Here is a 23325-nt window from a genome sequence, read left to right on the forward strand (position 1 = left end):
ATAAGCTGATCATTAATACTATAGGAAGGGCGAAAGCCTGCTTGCGAAAGAGGAAGTAAATTATGAGCGGATAGATGACGGTGCAGACGCGTAACAAGGATACACTGAGAAAAATCCGTTATCCGGACAGCGGTATGTTGTACAAATATATGGAATCCTTACGTTTAGTACGGAAATCTGTATGGAGCATACGTTATCCATATACTACATAACTACTGCCTTTTTCTCACTTAGATATTACATCATGTCGCTGCAGGATGTCTGACATCGAACAAACTTCCGTATATTACATATGTATACGTATATTATATACGTCAGCTATATATTTCATACATCCATCTGTATGTGAGATTCTGACCGCCCATGGACAGTTCTTTCTTTCATCATGAGTGACGTCATTGAACAAAGAACAACTGTCGTTTTCTTGCGAGTCGGTTTATGCATATCGTGTCAGGGTGTGGAGGTCGTAACACCCCTCATTTTATATCTTCTACCTTATACTTTTAATACTTTACTACGTAACACGATCTTATTAATTTATTATACGCTTCATATATTTACTAACTATCCAACGATATTTGTTGCCTCGGGCATTAAATTGGTGAAGAAGAACAAGAAGAAGAAGAAGAGTCATTTACTGAACGAGATTTGTTTACAGGTAAAAAGAACAAAGGAAGGAAACAAGAGCCTGAGTAAGTACAATAGTTAAGTATAACATTACTTAAATATTACTTTAATTACCGATTACTTTAGTATAACTCGCTTTAAGCTTAATAAATTACTAACATGTTAACGTGACTTCTGGTTGCAAATCTTCCTATTGTAACCCGTTAGTTAAGAAGAAAGGAATGGGCGAATCTGAATTTTGAGAATTCTTTGAACATTGGCGCGTATAAACTTTTTCTACATTTCAAGGTGCACAAAGTAAATGTTGTGTTTATTTATTTCTTTTTAGACGGTCCCTTCCTCGGAGGAGATTTACTATAACATAACACAGTAAATCTCATAACTTCATAACATGTTTGCTTAGAAACCGCTTTCAGCGCGAATAGCGACTTCGTGTAGTCTAAAAGACTGTTAGCCATTTTTGCTAGAATATTTTCACAAAAGCTTTTTTTTAACGTCCTGCGATTATCCACCAAGGTGATGATGAGATAGGTGATATTGGTTGCAAAAAGAAAGTGGGATGGAACGGGAGAATCTTAAAGAGTAATCACGCACACAGTGTTTGCCCACCATAAGCTCACTTGACAGTAGCTGGAATCGACCCATGGACCCAACGCGTCAGAGGTGAGAACTCTACCGAGTCCAAGATTTGTTTCGTGAAACACTGGGAAGAGAGGGAATCAATTTGTGAAAACAGGCGAGTAGCACAGAGAGTTAAAGCACCAAATGTGATGGGGCGGAAATTATTATCAGTCAACTTTACTTAGTTTTACTATGCATGCAAATTTGCTAGCTTATCTGACCTACTTTTAAGCGCGTAACATTCCAGTTTTGGACGTTTCAAATCTGAAAATATTATGTTGATAGGTTTTCGTCATAAATACTTTCAATATAGAAAAGTAATTCACGTGAAATATATTTACGACGTTAGAAGGTCCGTGGCATTATTCACAACTCATGGTTTATAAAAGGTATAAATAATACAATGTATATATGTACTGTATGCTGTACACTTATAACATGAATAAAGGTTTGCAATTTTATTAATAGAGGCCATGATGGGTTAGTGGTAGGGCGTTTACCTCTGGTGCATGGGGTCTTTGGTTCGATCCCAACTCGCGCCAAGTGAGCTTTGTGGTGGACAAATGTGTTCATGTTTTTTCTCGGGGTTCTCCCGTTTCCACCCACTTTCTTCATTCCACCATTTCACTCATCTCTCATCATCACTGTCTCCTTTAGCCTAGCCAGCATAACCGTGGGATGTAAAACTTAAAGATTTCATTTAATTTCATTTTTGGAGTAGTGACTTCGACTTTATTCAGCGGGGGGGGGGCTCAGTGGTAGAGTGTTCACCTCCGGTGCTTGGGGACCCTGGTTCGATCTCAGCTCGCGCCGTGTGGACTTTGTGGTGGACAAACACCGTGCTCTTGGGTTTTCTCGTTGTTCTCCCGTTTCCTCCCACTTTCTTCATTTCACCATTTCACTCATTTCTCATTATTACCGTCTCCTTTAGCCTAACCGGCATATCCGTGGGGCGTTAAACTTAAAGATTTCATTTTATTCAGCGGAAAGTCAAAGTTTGGTTTGGAAAAAATCATCGAAATTTATTTTATTTCTTCGGAAAATTCGATTACGTCATTTTAGCGTTTTAGTTCTTCTAATGTCCTTTTAACACGCAACCACCGAGCTATGTTACTGCTTGTGAAGTATTGCTTAAATTGGAGCTTTTGTACGGGGCAACTGTAGTTGCTTCCTCTAAAACAGTCGCCGCCACCGTTAGCTTTGGAACAACTGTCTCGAACAACTCTTAGTACCCGGCACTCGTGAAGAAGCATTGTGTTAAATGGAAGGATTCGTACGGGGACACGGCAGTTGACGCCATCGTACCAATGTATCTTTTTTTCTTTAAAAAAAATCTTAGTTGGAGTACTGATCACAGGCGAAAAAAGCGGAATTGTTTATCACTTTATTTTACGTCACATACTGGTGTTCTCCGATGTCTCAAAACAACTAGAGACTATTTCTATATTCCATGTATATTACAATGCAGTATCATCCCTGTGATGAACGCATAAGATACCAGGCTTACATTGTTGCCTTCTTCTTTATATTTATACCATCTTCCAAATTACGTTTATAATATTGATCCTTCTGTAACGTACAACGTGCCCATGGAAGCTAACTAGTCATCTATTAGGTTTTGTTTTATGCACATGAAGCATACATATTAATCATCCGATTTGCAGCCACCGTTAAAGCATTTCTGGATGTATGTTATTACTATTATTGAGTTGAGTTGATTTTGAGTTCAACGTCCCTTTCAGCAGCGAGACTATATGAGACGGGACCTACTGATTATCGTGGAATCCGAACCACATGAGCTCCCGGCAGGAATCGAATCCGGGTCTCTCACGCCAAAGGCGCGTACGCTAACCGCTTAACCACGAAGGAACTCATTATTATTATTATTATTATTATTATTATTATTATTATTATTATTATTATTATTATTATTATTATTATTATTATTATTATTATTCAACCACTAAAGGAAGAAGTAAAGGAGGAAAATATGTTGTTGACCAAACCAAACATACATCGATGGGATTCCTCGTGGCGAAGTAGTAGAACTTCGCTGCCTATGCAGAGGACCAGGTTTGATTCTCGATGGTAGGTACTGTGGTTTGAAAAATGAAATGAAATGAATTGAAATGAAATCTTTCAGTTTAACGTCCCGTACTTATGTCCGCTAAGGTAAGGGAGACGATGAACAAAGCAAGTGAATGATGGAAGAATTGATGGAATGAGAATGTTGGAGGAAAAGGAGTACCCCGAGAAAACCCACGCACACGATGTTGCCCACCCCAAACTTACTTGGTCGAGGATCGAACAAGGGACCTCACGCCACAGAGACAAGCGATCTACCACTAAGCCACCGTGCTCTCTAATGTGGTTTGAATTAAAGCTACGGATCTACGTCTAATGTAGCCTCGGTGTTGTATCTTTCCATGTATATCTTGTGTACTGACAACCCAGTCCCACTACAGAAAAAATACGTGGGTATTGAAAGGTTTAAAAAAAACAACAGAAAAAACAAATAATATATCAGTGTCTGCTATCAGTTGCTTGACGTAAAAAGCATTTTTTTTTTATTTCCATTGCCCAATAGTAAAATTGCCCGTAGGGGTTACTAACTGGTGGATCTTTTTCATTGGTAGCATTAGCGGGCGGGTTGTCATTATGTTTGTATTACCCAGAATTCAGTAGCATAGAAGTGACTTAGCTTCGTCTTGGCTTGACATTTGATGTGCAAAATTAGTATAAGAAGGAGAGTGGAAGCGTTTTTGATCGTGGTCACTCACCTAGGATTTCAAGTAGGTTGGTTTTCTGCACTAGAAGATCTACTATTTTACATTTCAATTAGTTTTGTTTTACTTTCACCTCAGTGCTGCGAGATTCCGTAAGCTCGTTTGTTTTTTATTTACGTAAATGTATGAAGGTATGTTTATAGAAGTAGCAGTTTGTGTAGACTACGTTAATCTTTCATTAAAAAAAAAAAAAAAAGTTTAATGGGTAATAGTATACATGAGAACCCCCTTATCTGCGTTTCTTCTGTGTTCTATTACCACTTCTACATGAAATATCATAAATTTTCTTCGTAGTGCAATAGTGAGAAGTATCCATGTGCGCAAGACATACGATATGCGTTAAACGCCCCCCCCCCACACACACATAGTCATAGATAAAGTATAAGGGCACTACACATGCAGATATAAAGTACAGGTACGTTCATTTTTATTTTCGTATCAGTCGATAAGTAAATAAAAGTCGCTTTTTTACCCCCTTTGTGAGTTCGTACATAATGAATAATCCCTAAAAGTATGAGCGTCCTGCTCCTTCGGGAACTGATGCAGCTTCATGTATACTATATCCGTTTAATGTCCCACGATTATGCACTGGGGCTGAGGGAGACTGATTATGAAATGAATGATTATGATGGAATAACGAAAGTGGGAGGAAACGAGAGAACTCTGAGGAAAAAAGGGGCATGGTGTTTGTTCATCACAAAGCACTTGGGAATAGTGTATTTATTCCGTTAAGCCCCAACAGCTTTTCAACTTTGACAGTAATTACGGGGAAGGTTCTAGAATGCTGGTCCGCACATATAAGTAACGAGAGTTGGTACCCAGGATGGTTACTTTCTTTATCAAAGCTCAATATTCGAATTCACATAGTAAGGCCAAGTGATCGATAGCGAGTCAAGATTAGTTAGTAGTAGCCAGGGTGATTATTTTATTACGATTCAGTGGTTCTATTAAAAAGGAAAAAAAAAACTGGCATAATTACGTATAAATATATTTTGGTTAGGTTTGCTTAATTTTCGTTCACTGGTAAGAGTGCACTTTGAGCAGAACAAGTGATTTTGGGTATCTTTTAGTTTCTCCCCCAATCCTGCAAATATAAGATCTCCAGTGTTACTAAGCAAAATATAACTAAGCGAGTGACAGCAAGCGAATGGGGTTACACACCCCGCAGGGCTTTGTTTAGTATTGGTTCCAATGTATGTTCTGTTTAAAGTGCATTTTTGCCCGTTCACTTACATAGTAGGTCTGGACCGACGGAGTTTATAGAACTTAACCTTGGAACAAGGATTGAACAGGGAGGAATCCCTGACGTCAGAAGTGACCACTCTACCACTGAGTCACCGTGGTCCGAGCTCTCATTTCATAACTTCTTGGATTAAGTCATTTGAAATCTTGGAGCATTTTGAAATTACTCAAAGGTGTATATAGGTTGCATAAAATATTTTTTCTTTACGTAAGTAATCGAAAAAAATGTCCTATGTTAGAGGAACGTATCTTCACATAGAGTAGTATAACACGGTCATGTCCGTAGCTAAGATGTAGGCCAGGGGGGAGGGCTTGAGAACCCTTTTCGACCATCTTCAGGCCTTCTTGAAACTTTTAGCTTATTGGTATGTATATATGAAAGTAAAGTGAGCTCAAATTAGCTTCCACAAAAATTAACTCATTCCCTTGTCTTAGTAGTTTGAAATACTAGAAATTAGTAATATAATTTTGAATAGTTAGTGATGTGCGATGGTTCTAGCTTATGACGAACTGGTTCCTTGAAATCTCTGGTTAGTTCATATTTGGTCTAGAAAACGTAATTTTCAAAATTAAAACATGTTTTCATCATTTTGGATACATAAATTTGGAATTTAGGTATACATTCCTCCCTTCCCATCTGCGTTAACTTGATATGGAGAGTTGGTGTGTTTGCGATTTGTATTTGTCTTCGCACTTGATTTGATTATTAAACCATAGTTGAAAGCCATGGGTATGCACGCAAGCCGCCACGAGAGTCTGCAACGGACATTAAAACAAATGCCTGACGTGGGTTCGAATGCCAGGCAGTTTTACTTTCACCTTTCACAGTGAGACTTGTAGGATTGGACTGGGTTCATATTCTGTGGCTGGTAAAAACTTAAAACAACTGAATTTTAACTTGGACAGATGCTATAGATGTTATGAGACAGAGCATGTTACATTCAGTTATTATCGATAAGTAATAGTAAAGATATAATGTGGTTATTAACAGCAACGTGAAGACCACATAGTAGTTGGTAACTGTATTTTCGTTGTTTTACGAGTGGTGGTTCACGGTATAACCAGATCTGATCAATCAACTACTTGTATTATTACATTTTATTACGTTACAAGCAGTGGCGGATCTAGCCCGGGGCATCCCCCCAGTTTTTACCTTCTAGAACACTCTGGTTACAAGCGGGACGTAAAACTGAAAGATGTTTTACTTTGTTTCCATGTGTTTTCTTTATAGCTGTGCCCAACCTGGGCTAATGCGCCTGCCTGCATTCCCTAATGTCACGAAGATAATTGGGTCTAATTCTCTAGTTGGTATAGTTTAAGGGCACTGTCATAAAAATCGTTCCGTGATATTGGTGTGTACAGCTCACCATTTCAGATGAACTGCGTTAAATAGCATACTAATTATATACCCTGTTGGCATTTAGAATAATATTCCTTCTCAATTCTTTACACTAATTTGATTTCTACTTTACATTAAATATATTGTTACATTGTATTTTAGTAGTCTTCCCCGCTGGTCTAGTGATTTCCGTGTGGCCTTGGGGAACGTGGCTCCTCGTTCGATTCTCGGTGGGAGGGTGGAAACAAATTAAGTTACTTCCACAAACGCGTTTGCTTCTATCAATCATCAGTCTCTTTTGGCCTAAGGTCGTAGCTGTGCGACATGAAAAAAGAAAACTAATTTTTAATTTCCTAGTTTGGCTTTTGTGTAGGGCTACTTGCTGGAGTTGAGAACTTCAACGGAACAGTAAGTTATAGAATTTATAACTAGTTTAATCAGTCGGAAATTATTCCGGTTCCTTGAGATTCATTCGGTTATTATTTTTTCTTCATAGTTTTGTTTCACTATTTCTAGAAGGAATTAGGTATTAACAAAGCAACTAATATGCAAAAACTCGCTATGCTAAGCTTTGATTCACTTGAATTATTTCTCCTATTCCGTTTAATGTGTTTTGATCCCCAGTTGCGCACATTCTAGTGTTTTGTTTTTAGACCAGGCCCGCAACTAGAGGGGGGCTAGCGGGCAACTGGCCCCCTAAACTTTTCGTGGCCCCTCCAGACCTCAATACGGAAAACACAATTTAGATATTTGTAAGAGAAGTTTTGATGACTTACCCCCCCCCCCATATATTCATGGTCCCTCCAAACATATTTGGCTGGTTTCGGGCCTGCTTGAGACTGTACGTTTACCCTGCTGTATCCAGGTGGGAGGTGCAGTAACTCGAAGGGTTCAAATGAAGCTTCTTACGAGAGGGTGACTTTTCTAGATATACAATCAAAGCTATTTATATCTGATGCAATACGAGGGTTGCACTGAAAGTTTCGGGAAAATGATAGAACGCAAGAACATCAAAGTGCAATTTTTTTTTTTTTGTTTTGTTTATGAAAGTATTCCCCCTGAGTAGCAGTGCATTTTTATGCAATAAAACCAAATCTTGAAACAGGTATGCCACTCCGAGGTTGGTAGGCCTATCTGTGAAACCTGCAGTTTGTATGCCTCGATGGCTTCTTCTGGAGGTGCAAAAGCGCTTCTCACGCAACATGTTCTTTATTGTTGGGAACAAAAAGAAATCACTGGGAACTAAATCAGGGAAATAAGCCGGATGTCATGACTTCGCTTTCCTGGTCCAGAAAATCACTTGTGGTAGCTGCTGTGTGCGAGCTGGTATAGTCGTGATGCAGAATGATACGGCGGTTGAACTGTTTGCTCACATTCAGTACTTCTGATAGGCATATGGTTGTGTACCATTCTGCATTGACTGTTCTGCGATTCTCCAGTGGGACAGTTGCGATATGCCCTGATTTATCAGAAATTTATGCAATCGTTTGTTTGGAGGCACAGTGTGCTTGAACAAGTTTGATTGGTTTAGGTTCTCGTGGAACACCCACACAGCTTTGTTTCCGGTTCTTACGTATAAATCCAAGTTTCATCACCTGCTCCAATGTTAAACACCGAGATGATCCAGACTTGAACCGTTTCGTTATAACTTTGCACCACTTCACACGGGCGTCTTTTGTGCGCGACTTAAATTGTGTGGAATCCAACGAGTGCAAAGTTTTTTCACATGTAAATAATAGTGCAATATTATTTGTATTTGGCTCATAACAATGCCTAAGATTTCCTGAATTTCGCGATAAGTCACATGCCGATCAGTGTTCATAATTTCACGAACAGCAGCAACGTTTTTTGGCACAATGACCTGCACAATCCCGATCAGTCAGGCTGAGCTGGCCACACGTGAATTCCTGAAACCACCTGTAAATTGTCTGAGATGGGGCTTCATCAGGAAAAGTAGCAGTTATCTGACGAACACATTGTTGCTGTGTTTACCCTTGCCGAATATCGTAATAAATCATAATACGAAAATGCTCTATCAGGTCAATTTTTGTTCAGGATCACCTCACTTCAAACTAGTAACCCTGTAACGGCAAAGATTGAGAGTTGTATACGGTTTATCTTTAGAGTGAACAATATTAAATTACTTGGAGAGGGGAAATCTTCCTCATCCCTCTCCGTTCATTCGGATCTTGTGGAAGCTCATGTGATGCGTATTCCACGTTAAAGCTCTAGAACCAAGTCTCAGATAGCCTCGGACCTGAATTGAACGCTAAACTTACTACTAACAACGCTTGTGTAATGACTTGTGGTTTATTAATTGCGAAAGATTGGTAATGTAATGTAATTATAATGTACACTATATGTATTTTGTTAAATCATTTTTATCTTAATGTCCCAGCATTATGCACTTTAGACTAAAGGTGACGGATGATTAATGAAAGTGAGTGATTGTGAAAGTGATCGAAGCAGGGATCACGTGCAACGTCACATGTGCTACCCATTAGGTCATCTGGGAAGGTTGCGTTTTCCCTGATGACGCTAGTATAAATCATTCCCTTATATTTCATTTAAGGTTATGTTACGAGCATAGTTTTCTCTTTTTTATGCCACAAAGTAGTAGAAGAATTTTCTGAATTTATTTAGTTTAGCGTCCGTTCTAGCAGCGAGGCTATATGAAATATGGACCTACAGTTTTAACATGAAATCTGAATCACATTTGTTCCCACCAGAAAGCGAACCCCGGTCTCCCTCGCCAACTTACCTTATATATTTACAGAATTGAGTTTTTAATATTTACGTATTTTAGTTTTAAAAGGCAGATTAAAAATATTTTTTTTTGAATATTGAGATAATGGAGTATAAAGTATGTTTTGTAGGAGATCGTTGAAATGAAATCGTAATCAGTGACGCAATGCTAAAAATTTTTTAGTAGGTATACACTCCACCCTGAGTGTGAGATTCATTACGTCCCTGAATGTGAGGGATTACATCATCAAGATGCAACAATCTTGTGTATTTATTTACTTCGCGACTTTGAGATTTTTTTTCTTTCAGTTTTTAATTTTGATTATTTTCGTTCCGAAATCTAATTAATTCGTCACCGTGTCCTATTCCCACAACCGATTACAAGTTTTGCTTACTTAAGGTAATGGTTCGCAACCTTCTTGACTAAACTCCAACGACATCACGATATATTTGTTTTTAGGTTAATTTCCGATAAGCCCAGTCTCATCAAACCAAAGGTAGGCATACTAAGTAAACTAAACCAAACCAAACTTGAACTAACCTAACCTAACCTATCCGTAATTCATTGTCAGAAACACGGCACGGAGTTAACGGAATAAATGCATATTTTGTATTAATAATATAGACTATATTAGTGTAAGCCTATAAGTTTCTATAAAGTACCGACTATGTAGTACTAAAATCTTAAGTGTTGATGCTTCTGGAGGCGTTAACTGGTAATGTCTCCAAATAGATTTTAACTAAATGCTTCGTGATGTCTAAAGTTTCGGGACACACTGGTTAAAACCACTGACTTAACGAACTATGCCAATTAAGGAAGTTCACATGTGCAGTAGACTCATAAGTATCCGGCTCACGACTATTCGACTTCCGTACTATCCAGCCTAGTTTTCTTGTATCGTAATTGAGGAAGGCAAGGCGTTGCATTGGCAACATTGCCAAGGCATTGGAAGCAGGCGTTTGCTACGATCCTCCTACATGTCGTGTGCAAAACACAAGTTGTGACAGGAAAAGACCAGCGTTCTGCTCCTTGTTCATTGTTTCGTCAATGTGTAACGGACCTCAATACAGTACGCTTCAGTTATACCTGCTTATAACTGTACGGTACTGTATACGTCAATTGTTCTTGGGGTATGCTTCATGTAGACTGTACTCCGGCCTATTCGGCTTTTTTTGTTATCCGGCCTGCCCTTCCGCCACATTAGCCCGGATATTCTTGAGTCTACTGTATTCCGTTTGCAATATGTGTGTAGATGAAGCTGAGGGGAGGCATGCGAGATATGACTATAAAATTTTCTCAGCATAAATCACCACTTAATGTCTTAAATCTTACTAATTAGTAACCTCTCACTAAATAGTAGGTATGTTGGGATGAGGATTAGCTTAGTTACTCTTCGGTCATTGTAGGGAGCGAAGGCAGAAAATTAGCTCGTGGAGTTTGCGCCTACGGCGCAGGAGTGTGCACTTTCCGAAATCTTAATGGATGCGTCAAGTAATTTCATCGCTTCCACTCTCAACCTAATTGCATGGATATGAAATCCACATTTTTGGTTCCGAACAATACCTACGCTAGATAAAGCATAGGTCGGTGTATGTTTCACTTTTCATGTAACTAAGATTCTCTCTTATCTTTATTTGCTCTTTGAGTTTCCCTTTTCAACAACTTAATCATATATTCCGATCCTTTCTGATTATAATATTTATAAATCAAATGAAATACACCTATTTGTAAGTCCTATATCAGCTCACGACTTCGAAAACCAGCGAAAACAAATGAACAGCGAATATTGGTGGGTCGGTAAGGGAATATGAATTGCTAATTACATTAAGATTGTACATGATCTACAATAAATCAGTGCCATTACTTTTTTTAGCACTACAATATACAGATGGTGATCAGAAAAATGGAAACACCTGAACGAAATTGCAACTTACCAGATTAATATGGTGTCGGGCCACCTTTCACCTTCAGAACAGCCTTGATGCGACGTGGGATGGAGGCAGAGGTCGTGAATGATAGCAAGTGGAATTTTACACCATTCCTCGTCCAGGGCGTTGGCCAGTTCTGTGAGAGGAGATGGAGGTGGAAATCGTCGCCGGAGTCGTGTTTCCAAGACGGACCACAGATGTTCAATTATGTTGAGATCTGGGGATTGGGCGGGCCAGGGGAGGCGTTGAACTTCATCCCGATGTTCCTCAAACCACGCTGCAACAACTCCAGCTGTGTGAATGGGTGCATTATCATCCTGGAAGATGGCGTCATTGTCCGGGAACAACATCCGGACCATAGGATGCAAGTGGTCTCCTAAAATTGCGACATGGTAGTTGGCAGTGATTCGTCCGCTAAGTGTGACCAGTGGCCCAATGAAAACCATGATATGGCGGCCCACAGCATCACCGAGCCGCCGCCATGTTTCACAGTTGGGCGGAGACACTCCAGATCATAAGCTTCTTTGGGCGTTCTCCACACACAAACACGGCCCATGGTTGGGAATAGGGTGAAGGATGACTCATCCGACTATATCACACGTTTGCAGTCCTCAACGGTCCAAGTTGCATGGTCACTGCACCATTTGCGACGTGCGAAAGCGTTGTGGTCCCCGATGAGCGGTTTGGCCCGTGCAACACGACCCCGTAAGTTCATGTCATGTAATTCGCCGCGGACTGGGATTGTCGAAACAGGGTGGGGGAGGTGCTGATTGAGTTCCTCCGTCACTTGCTCCGCAGTCACAAGACAGTTCTGCGTGACAATGCGCTTTAATACCCGGCGTGACCTGTCACTCATGATTTTCTTCCGCCCACTGTTCCGCTTCCCCGATGTGGTTTTTCCGTGTTGTGTAGGCCGTTATCACCTTCGACACTGTCCCACGCGACATACCTAACACAGTAGCCACTGCCGTCACACTCACTCCACATAACCGCGCACCAACAATTTGCCCTCTTTGAAAATCTGAGAGGTCTCCCATTTTACACTACCTCCGTCTGCTGCAGCCACTGGACACTGCTGTTCCACTGCGCCTGACGTGTTGCCAACTACAGGTGTTTCCATTTTTCTGATCACCATCTGTATATATATATATATATATATATATATATATATATATATATATATATATATATATATATATATATATATATATAAATAAATAATAAAATGGTTTCTACGTACACTGCAAAGTGATAAAAAATTACTCTTAACTATTTTAATGACGGTATCATACAAAATTTAAGATATAATATGCAAAATGTAACTAAATTTAACCTTGTGTGTGTAATTTACATTATTGCTATTTCTTTTACTTTTATGTTTAGCCTATATATAAAGATCTGTCCACTTCAGATGCATTAGAATACAGTGCTAAATGTATGTAAAAAGGAAGAAAATACAATACCATGCTTCTTGCTTAACTTGCCCATTGTTGCGCCCTAAAGTGAAAATACACATGTTTTAATTCACGCTCAAATTCATTCCAACATAGCTATCTAATTTATAGTTAGCCAGGCTATTCGCCTGTCAAGTTTACCAATACCCTGTTTGAAAATAGAAATTTTCTTATACGAGTATTAAGGCGTTCGAAAACTGACAGAACTCGTTGGTGCGTGGTAAGAGTGGCTCGATCCAGAGATTGTGTGCGTCAATGAAAAGTTGACCCACCACCCATCGTGACCCACTCTGATCAACCACTCACCAAAACCCATTGTCATCAACTCTGCCTCATAATCCACAGTCTCGTTTCCATAGACTTTACTAAGATTACACTTGTAATAAAATAAGCCTTTGAAATTCACTAATCGAAGTTTGAATTTCTACGAGTTTGTTTGGTCAATCGTTGAAGTATCGCTCTGTTACAATACCGATGGACCGGACCTTTATGATATAAAATTGTGAAGTGTTGGTCATACGGTGAATTTCAATTTATCATATACAATTATTTCTTTGTTGAATTAGATACTTTTCAGTGAAAAATAGAATGAAAGTTGTCTTAAATCAAGGTAAAGTAAACCAACGTAAAGGAAAATACGAAACAGAGTAAAATTTTCCATATAATTAAGCATGCCGTACAAATTTAAAATTTCCATGTAATTAAGCTTAAAGTAAAAAAATTGTCTAGTTTTCTCAATTTTATGGTTCGATTGCCTAGTGCTCTGAACGCTCAATATAATAAACATAAGCTTCAGCAATTAGTATAATAGAAAGCAATGTATATCGATTGCGGAGCGCTGCAGTTTTTGTTTTTCAATAGTTTCTCAATTTATTTCTCAACTAATATCGATCGTTTTCGATTATTTTTACATATCAACCCACTACGAATTTCCTACCTATAGTAGCCGATCCCCATTAAAAGAGAATTTCAATAGATGCTAGGACACGCTCTGTTTAATAGTTAATATACTGAATTTCAGCTCTCAGTAAGTTCAACGGCTCCTGAGATGTTCAATTTGTATATAATTCATATATTACAGGTGATTAAAAATATAAATATTTATTCCAATAGTCAGCTCTTCTAAAATCGCACAGCTAGTCTCGAATGTCAAGTAGTAAGTCCTATTGCTATTATTACAATTACAAATATCAATATCCAAACGTGGCTGAAGTTCATTTTCACTTATACTTACCTCAGGTAATAAATAGAAACTAATGAAAAAGGAAGATAATGGTGGGTCACGGTGGGTGGTGGGTCACAGTGGGTCACGTCCTGATGACCCACGACCTACTAATCTACTCACAAATCTTCACCCACTTGACCGACGACTCACTGACCCACTCCACCTATGGCTCGATCCAGCCTCGTGTAAAGATGGCGTTTAATAGACCATTTCCGTTATTCAAAATGAACTGTAAATCACTGCGGATATGCATCTGAGGCTTTGGTACCTCACATAGCACTATCTACTGGTTTAACGGTTATTGCGCCCGCGTATGTACACTTGGTGACAGCTTTGATTCTCGCTGGTAGAGTATACATAAAATTGTGATTCGGGTTCTATCATTCCTAGGTTCATGTCTCATATACCCTTGCTACTGAAGAAGATACTAAACTTTAAAAAGTGAAGTGTCCTTCTCAGAAGGACCAATTAGGTTTACTTCGAAACATCGAACCATATGACGTGTTTTTGACTTTACTATTGATAGAACTATTTTGTATAATATACAGGATGTATTAAAAGTTTACCATCCTTTTTAAAATCTATAAGGATATAATTTCATTGAATGTGGAATGGGCGATACACATTAAGTCCAGGGGAACACTTTTAGAAGTATGTCATGCGGACGGCCGCGGCCGCTATCTTGTTCCGCTATCCAGATTTCAAAATTGTTATTATTAACAATAGGTGGATAATGTGATACTGTACATGACCATGAGTTAGAATTGTGTATGGATTGTCAAGTATGCAATCAAATTTCATATAACTTAATTTGGTGAAAAGTTATTGACAACTGAAAGATATGTTTACCTGTTCCACATGTCCACGCTGAGCAATTGCTGGGACACGAAGCAGAATATCGAGTAAAATTTGCGATACGTTGTTCCAGATGACAAAGATTGCAAATGTCTACAGCACAAACCATAGACTTAACATATCCCCAAAGGTAGAAATGAAGTGGCGTTAGGTCTGATAATTGGGCAGGCCATTCAACTGGCCTACGTTGATCAATTCATGTTCTAGGGAATTCAAGTAGCGAATCCAAGATGGCGATCGTCTGCATGATATACAGGGCGAGACATAAGGCGGTAACACCGCTGTAGCACACGAACGGTTGGCGTTCACACTTGGTTCATGGTATACGTTGTTCGGGTGGGTAATTGACCATATTGCATGACATTGTTGCCCTGGCGGCCATCTTGTAAGCCAACATCTTGGATCCAATTTTGGATTTTTAAATAGGAAGGGGGCATGTGGGGTATCATTTGATACGAGCTCGATCTCAGGAAAACAGTGGTGTAGTTTATTTTCACCTATCGTTCTTGAAGTTATTGCGTCACAAAGGGGGAAAATTTGGCATTACAACATGTGCTCTATGTGCTGTCCTTCTTGAGCAAGGCACTGCAAGACGCATCTGCCAATCCTTATTGACTCGCAACAGCATGTCCGGATCGACGGTTTCACAACATTACAGAAGGCGCTGCATCACATAGTGGATATCACGGATGGGTTCTTGATAAACCAGGTTCTTCAGATGGTCCCAAAGGAAGAAGTCTAGCGGCGCAAGATCTGGAGATCGTGGTGGCCGCTCTATCGGTTCCCGTCGCCCTATCCAATGTCCCGAAAATTGTCTATCGAGCAATTGGCGTGAACATAACGCATAGCGAGGTGTAGCCCCGTCTTGCTGGGAAAAGGAGGGGAAATCAATCCTCCTTCAAGAGAGCAGGGAAAACCTCATTCTCGAGCAGATCACGATATTTCTCACTAGTCAGGGTGTCGTGGATGAAGTACGGTCCAATAATGCGTCCCCCAGATTCCACATCACACCATAGCCATTTCCCCACCAATCTCTTTGCTGTCTTGGTGTCAATCTGGGTCACTCTAGTATCTATGCTTTTGTTCATTGACCTCTTCTTGAACGAAAAATAATGCATCACTGAAAAGAACACGTTGTGGGAACATGGGGTCCTCATCATACCTTTCTGTGGCCCATTCAGCAAACGGCATCAGTCTGTTCGGATCCCTCTGTTAACCGCTGCTGGAATTGTTGCTTGTATGGGTGCCACTTGTTCACACGCAGCAATCGTAGCACGGATCACTGATTCCTGTTATAGATTCCATACGACGATCCTTGTCGATCAGAGCCCGTCTCATGGAACTTAAACAACTTGAATACTGTTACGTATGAGATGTTCTTCCCTTTCGGTGGGATGCATTAAACTCAGCCACATTCACCCTGGCAGATCATCCACAACTCTTCTCCACGGTCTCGATTCGTTCTGGAATTGTTAGCGACATCTTCCATCGCCTGGAACAACGGATAAAAATATGCTGTAATGCCAAATTTTCACCCTTTGTGACGCAATAACTTCTTAATCAATAACGGTAAGTGAAAATGGACTGCACCACTGTTTCGCTGAGATTGAGATCGTGCCAATACCCATGTCCCCTTTCCCATTTAAAAATCCAGTTGGATCCAAGATAGCGGCTTTCAAGATGGCCGCCAGGGCAACATGTCGTGCACTATGGTCCATTTCCCACACGAACAATACCATGAATCAAGTGTGAACGCCAAGTCGTTCCTGTGCTACAGGGGTGTTAAGACTTATGCCTCACCCTGTACTCTCAAGTATTTCACTGGGTCTAGAGTGTATCGCCCAACTCACATTCAATAAACCTTCATCCATGTAGGTTAGAGTGGTAGAGGGCTTCTGATACACTCTGTATATATTTTTAAAATGTACAGATGGATTTCTCTAATTCCACAGTTATACCCCTATCCCCCTATATATTCTTTTACTGAACTCGTTATCTTATGACATATTTGATGTCACTATTACTGTAGTATAATGTAGTTCGTTTAAATTTACCATTTAATACAAGCAGATTCTGACTTACGGGATTTTCGATGCAACTTTGTCTGTAACTAATGAATTCTATTTTATTCAATTTAATATTTAATACAAATTCTTTTATCTTCATGATTAACTTAGTGGGTTTGTATTATACTGCAACTGATTATTATAATCCCATTATTGCTTGAGAAGAAAGAGATGGACAAATCTTCCTGTGGAGAAATCAAAGCTCTATTGGAAAGCTGGGGATTACAATCGTTACTTTCCACGTTTCAAGGTACGCAAATTAGATATTTTGTTTTATTAATTACTATCATTATTTATTACTATTGTGTTTAAAATCAATCCCTAATCTCATGATTTTGTACACTATGAAAATTAGCACAGAATATTAAGAAACATAGCTATGTCATTTGGGTAAGGAATACCATTGTAGAATTAACTTCCTGCTGGTAAGACAGTCGGTGCAGAATAATAATACAGCTACTAATATAAAAGTTGTTCATACACCTTCGCACAAAATCGAATGTTATTACTTTCGAACATTGTACTGTACATGCGACAGTCCATTCCTCGGAGTTTTAGTACAGGACTTCCTTACCATCCTAGCTAAGAAAGTGGGGAAATTCTGTATGAAATTCGTTTCGTATATTCTAGAAAACTGATAGCTACTTTTACCAGAATATTTGCCCGAGAATATTGTTTTTAATTATTTGCAGGGAGTTTGATATCCTGCGATTAGGATCGATGTTAAAGAATGAATGGTGAGATGGATAATAGGGGAATAATGAAGGGAGAGGAAACGGGAGTTACCTCAAGAAAAACAACGCAGCCTTTCTTTGATCACTATAAAGGCTTATTTATAATTCACTAGCTTATCTTACCTATTTAGTGGTAGTGCTTTTACCTCTGTTGCGAGTGATTCTGGTTCTATCCAACGTCACGAGTTTGTTGTGGACAATATTGTCCGTGGAGTTCCTCGAGGTTTTCATTAATCATTTAACTTCAGCCTACATAGAATAGCAGTACGTAAAACAATTTTCTTTTTGTTTCCATGAAATTTCTCTGTAGTTATAAAATAAGTTCGTAGATCTGTATGCTGCTTACCTGCTTTCGTGCTCAGCCGCCTACACTTCGAATATGTGGACAAAGCAAGCCTAATTTGTAATTGGGATGGTTTTGGAGGGATGTGAAATAAGTAGTTCCATGATATGTGTGAATTTCATTAGTGTAGATAATTAGTAAATAGACTAGCAGTTACTCTAAGTAAATGTACTGTCCTGTGTATTAAGTTGTTTTGGGTGCCACGGAGCTGTAGTAGAGCGCTCTCTGACGCTTGGATTCTTGGCTTGATCCCAGCTCACGTCAAGTGGGCTTTGTGTTGGACAAACATCATTTGAGTAGGTTTTCTCAGTTTCCTCCCACTTTCTTTTTCACTATTGCATTTGTTGTCAGCGTCAGTTTTCTTTAGCCTACCTGGTATAACTGTGAGACGTAAAACTGATAATCTTACGTTTTATTAGTCTCTTTTGTGAACTTACTCTTGTGAAGATATTCAACATTAATTAGTTATGGTGTTAATAAATGATAGTTTAAGCAGTCTGAAACCACAATGGTTCTTTGTGTTCTATTACTTTGAGTGGTGTTTCTTTATAACTTTGTTCCAGATGTCTCGAAGAAATATACAACTAACAAATCAGAAACGGCCAGAAAACTCTTTGCCCTGCTTTACATAATATATTTGTATTATTTCTTCTGCTCCACTAAACATTTGATCTTCAGATAGCGCATACTTACAGTACGGCTGGTTTTGATTGGTATTGTAGAGTTAACACGCTTGTGTATAACTTCCTCGTTACCATACTATTAGTGCCCGCACCTTAGCTGTAGAAGACCTGAGTTCAATTGTCGGTGGAAAGTCTTATGGTTAGGATCTGACGTTAAGCAGTTAAGTTCGTCTCATATGCCGTCTGTGCTGAAAGGGATGCTAAACTGCAAACTAACCTATCTTGTGTAATGAGATTTTTTTTATTGCAGTTGATTGACGTAATATTAATGTATGATACGTGTTTTCTGTGGTGGTGGCGTAAGCATAAACCACTCACGTACACCTCATTTGTCATTGCTTCAGAGCATTTTCAGTGCGCATGTGTAGCATGAGGGTTTTCGGATTTATGTAGAGTATTGTGAGTTTTTGATTTTTGTTTAATTTTTAACGTGTAAATTAGAAGTAGAGATGGTACCTTATATATTTGTTTTAAAATTGTTGAAAGTGTGGTGTGAAGAATTTCAGGATTCCCATGTTACGTCATAGAGCGTTAGTTTCGTTTACTCCGACTTGGATTAACCTTTTTTTGCCTTTCCGCTTTTAATATTTGGCTATTTTCTTTCTGAAATAGAATGCATCATTGTATCCTATTAACATAAATGTTCATACATTTTACTTTAAGGACTACGCCAATGAAGTTAAACAATCAAATCGTTGCATGCAGACACCCTAATAAAAGTGATACGCTTTATATGAGTTCCGGGACAATTGTTGTGCACAAAACGCTGTATTCGTAGGAATAATGTCAAATACTGAGGAATTCGTAGGAATAATGTCAATATTCACTGAGCCACCCCCCCACCGTTCTGGTCTACTGGCCAGTGCGTTTCCCTTTAGTGTACGTGGGCAATGTAGAATCTATTTTTGTTGGGAAAGCAAATAATTTGATTTCACAATAATTCACTCCTTGATCATTCACTACTTTGACTTTACAATTAATCATCCGCCTCCTTTAGTCTAAAGAGCACAATCTTGGAACGTTATACCAAAAAAAAAAAAAAAAAAACTAATTTTCTGCTCACTGGTACCTTGCTTCCAGTTTTCTATTCGTCCTTTATATTGGTTATTTTTGTGATTAAATGAACAGGATTAATTTTGCTGCTTGTGAGTATATTACTAAACATGTTCTGCGCTATTAACTTGTAGGTAATATCTAAAGATAAATTACAAATTGTTTTGAACTTGCAGGAAACAAACTGAATGTTCAAAAAAGTGAAATAGCAATAACAGTATAGAAAGAAGGTTATATATATATATATATGTGTGTGTGTGTGTATGTGTATGTATATATGTGTATGTGTATGTATATATGTGTGTGTATGTGTATGTATATATGTGTGTGTATGTGTATGTATATATGTGTGTATGTGTATGTATATATGTGTATGTATATGTATATATATATATATATGTATATATATATATATATATATATATATATGTATATATATATATATATATATATATATATATGTATATATATATATATGTATATATATATATATGTATATATATATATATGTATATATATATATATATGTATATATATATATATATATATATATATATATATGTATATATATATATATATATATATATATGTATATATATATATATGTATATATATATATATGTATATATATATATATGTATATATATATATATGTATATATATGTATATATATATATATGTATATATATATATATGTATATATATATATATGTATATATATATATATGTATATATATATATGTATATGTATATATGTATATATATATATGTATATATATGTATATATATGTATATATATATATATGTATATGTATATATGTGTGTGTGTATGTATATATGTATGTAATATAAGATCTCGGGTGTTCTAAACATGGCGCCAACGGACCACAGATTACTCTCCTACAGATCAAAATAAAGCGAAAATGTTGTATGATGAAATGCCCTGCGGGGCCTCCTTCAGCCGCTATGGGGATCAAAATTTCACAATGTGGCAACGTCGCAGATTAACTTGGAGCCATTAGCATTACACTATGAATACAAGCAGTTGAATCGATTACTACACTAAGTGATACTAGTGTCAATATCGACTTTAGCTGCCATCTGGAAAGAATCGATATAACTATTTGATAGATTGATAGATCCAGGGGCGGATCCAGGACCGACTTCTGAGGGGGGCGGTGGATTGTCATACTGCTACTTTTAAGGGCTCCAAACTTTGGGATGATTTTTATTTATATATATAAAATAAGAAATTTTCCTCTTCTGGGGGGGCGAGCGCCCCCTGGATCCGCCCCTGGATAGATCTAATTAGTTTTTGTTTAATTGCGACGTTGGCACATAGTGCAATATGTGACTCCAGACGATAACTCCAAAAGTATACAAATATATATATTTTGTGCTTTATTTTGACTTGTAGAATAATGCTCTGTGTTCCGTGGGCGCTATTTTTAGAACACCCGATATATATATATATATATATATATATATATATATATATATATATATATATATATATATATATATATATATATATATATATATATATATATATATATATAAAAGATAAATAGATGTGTGTGTGTGTGTGTACTTTAGTTTGTTTTGATTGTATGTATGACTAAATGTAAATTTTATTTCATTTTTTTAAATAGAAAATCTCGTCGATGTACCCGCTTTGCGGCTGTTAACAGAAAGTGATTTGAATCAGTTGATACCCCTTGTTGGATTGAGAGCTAAGTTTCGGGAGAAGTGGAAGGCGTGGGTTAACCCATCGAATGCTACTGATAACTCTTCGGTGGGAAGTGTATGTATTTTGAATAAGTGATTGAAAAACGTTAGCAATTTTACTTGAAAAGAGGACCTAACACTTTAAATAACATAATTTCTTAACAGCCATTTAGACTTAGTTTAAGCTTTCTCAAACTTTTGCACAGTGGAGCCATTCAAATAGTTTAACAACCGGATCTATGGTCAGTATACTAAGTTGACGTAATATTAGTACTATATAATTATAATTTCAATGATACTAACAATAGTAATTAGGATTAAATCTTATACCATCTTTAGATTTATATTTTGTATATTGTAAGGTGCGTTGCAAAATGACACGATCCGTACAAGATATCGTCATATTATATGATCATAAAGGAAACTGAAAATGAGAGGTATAATAAGTGACACTGTTGTATTTGTTACACGAAAACAGGTATTGTAGGAATAGATACGTATAGACGACAGGGGGAAACGAAAATGAATAATAGCCCAAGAGAAATGTAAAATGATACGAACGCAGACATGTTTAGCATATCAAGTAGTTTGGTCGCTGCTACGGAACATAGAGGGCGTTGGACGAGAATGCGAGATGTTTAGCAAACGAGTGATAGAAGTTAAGGTAGTGAGTGCTACGACGAGGACGCTTGTGTGAGGTGGCGAGTAAGAAGCGTAATGGACCGTAACAAAGTATTGTCTGAGTGCGAAAAGGGGCAAATAGTGGCATATAAAGAAGGTATGTTAATGAAATTGCATGTCGAAGTGGACGGACTGCTTGTGTCGTGAACAATTTTCTTAAACTTGGGATGCGGTATGGAGTAAGGAACTCATCAGGAAGGCCGCATACACTAACTCCACAACAGGAAAGACAAGTTGTTTGAAAGCTAAGTTGTGGTGGAATATCTCTTACACAGTTGGCAAGAGACCCTAACATTCATGTACATAAATCTGCCCTATCAAGAGCTGTGAAATGCTGCAATCATCTCTGATATAAGAAACACAAGCGTCAGCCACGACCCACGGTGCATCACAAGGAGCGACTGCTGGTCTGGACCAAAACACATGTGACCTGGAAGCAGAATTGGCGTCGTGTCATCTTCAGTGACAAAAATAAATGTAATTTGGGTTGTTCCAATGGCTGACTGTACTACTGCGGAAGGAGGAACAAGTGTTCTCTAAGCGACAGTACGGATGAGTCTGTAATATGGGAGGACTTTGGTTATTATGGTACTACAAACTTCGCATATTCTAAAATTCTGACATCAACCACGTACCAAACAGTACTTGCAGACAATTTGTTGCCATTTGTCGCGCGAATTGCTGGTCCCGAGTGGATCTTCCAACAGGACAATGCTACTGCCCACGTTGCTGGAACCACCAGGGATTGGTTTCGTGAGAAAGACGTGATTGTCCTTGCTTGGCCTTCCAATTCCACAGACATAAAAGCGATGGATAACCTATGGGAAATGTGTCGCTCAGTATACGCCAACGGTACCCAGTACAACAGTGTTTGCGAATTGCAGGATGCCATCATCGCTGCATGAAATCAAATTGATGTAACGCTGCAGTAAACGCTGCTAGACAGCATGTTTGATCGGGTGTTCAAGATGGTGTTACGCAATTGCTCATAGAAGTGGCATTTGTATTGCGTTCGTTTCATTTTGCTATAGTCATTATCGTATTTTGGCTGCTTTTTTCAGTTTGCCTAGCCGTGAAATGAGTGAACTATCTGTGTATATATATTCTCCTTGTCCATCTCTACATATCATGTATTCCATCCATGACATAAGTTTTCTAAAGTTACATAACATGTTTGCATCTTCTGCATAATTTTGCAACATACCTTACATTTG

The 23325-nt window shown here is 38.2% G+C and overlaps 1 protein-coding gene across 9 annotated transcripts in view; it reads left to right on the forward strand.

Annotated features, from left to right (window-relative positions):
- The first annotated feature begins 370 nt into the window (after positions 1 to 370).
- Positions 371 to 23325, forward strand: part of LOC145664133 (uncharacterized) — a 32648-nt gene continuing 9693 nt past the window's right edge. For 2 of the 9 annotated variants that reach the window (XM_081730517.1, XM_081730524.1), the window contains exons 1-2: positions 371 to 692; positions 21355 to 21506. In XM_081730517.1, the coding sequence (XP_081586643.1) occupies positions 386 to 692; positions 21355 to 21506 (459 nt within the window). In that variant the 5' untranslated portion in view covers positions 371 to 385. Of the gene's footprint in view, positions 693 to 3890; positions 4045 to 4144; positions 4166 to 17000; positions 17140 to 21354; positions 21507 to 23325 lie in introns of those variants that run through there. The other 7 variants (XM_081730519.1, XM_081730518.1, XM_081730522.1 and 4 more) reach the window with 7 other exon arrangements.

Source organism: Thermobia domestica, chromosome 11 (genome assembly GCF_964235325.1).
Source record: "Thermobia domestica chromosome 11, izTheDome1.hap1.1, whole genome shotgun sequence".
NCBI classification, from domain to species: Eukaryota; Metazoa; Arthropoda; class Insecta; order Zygentoma; family Lepismatidae; genus Thermobia; species Thermobia domestica.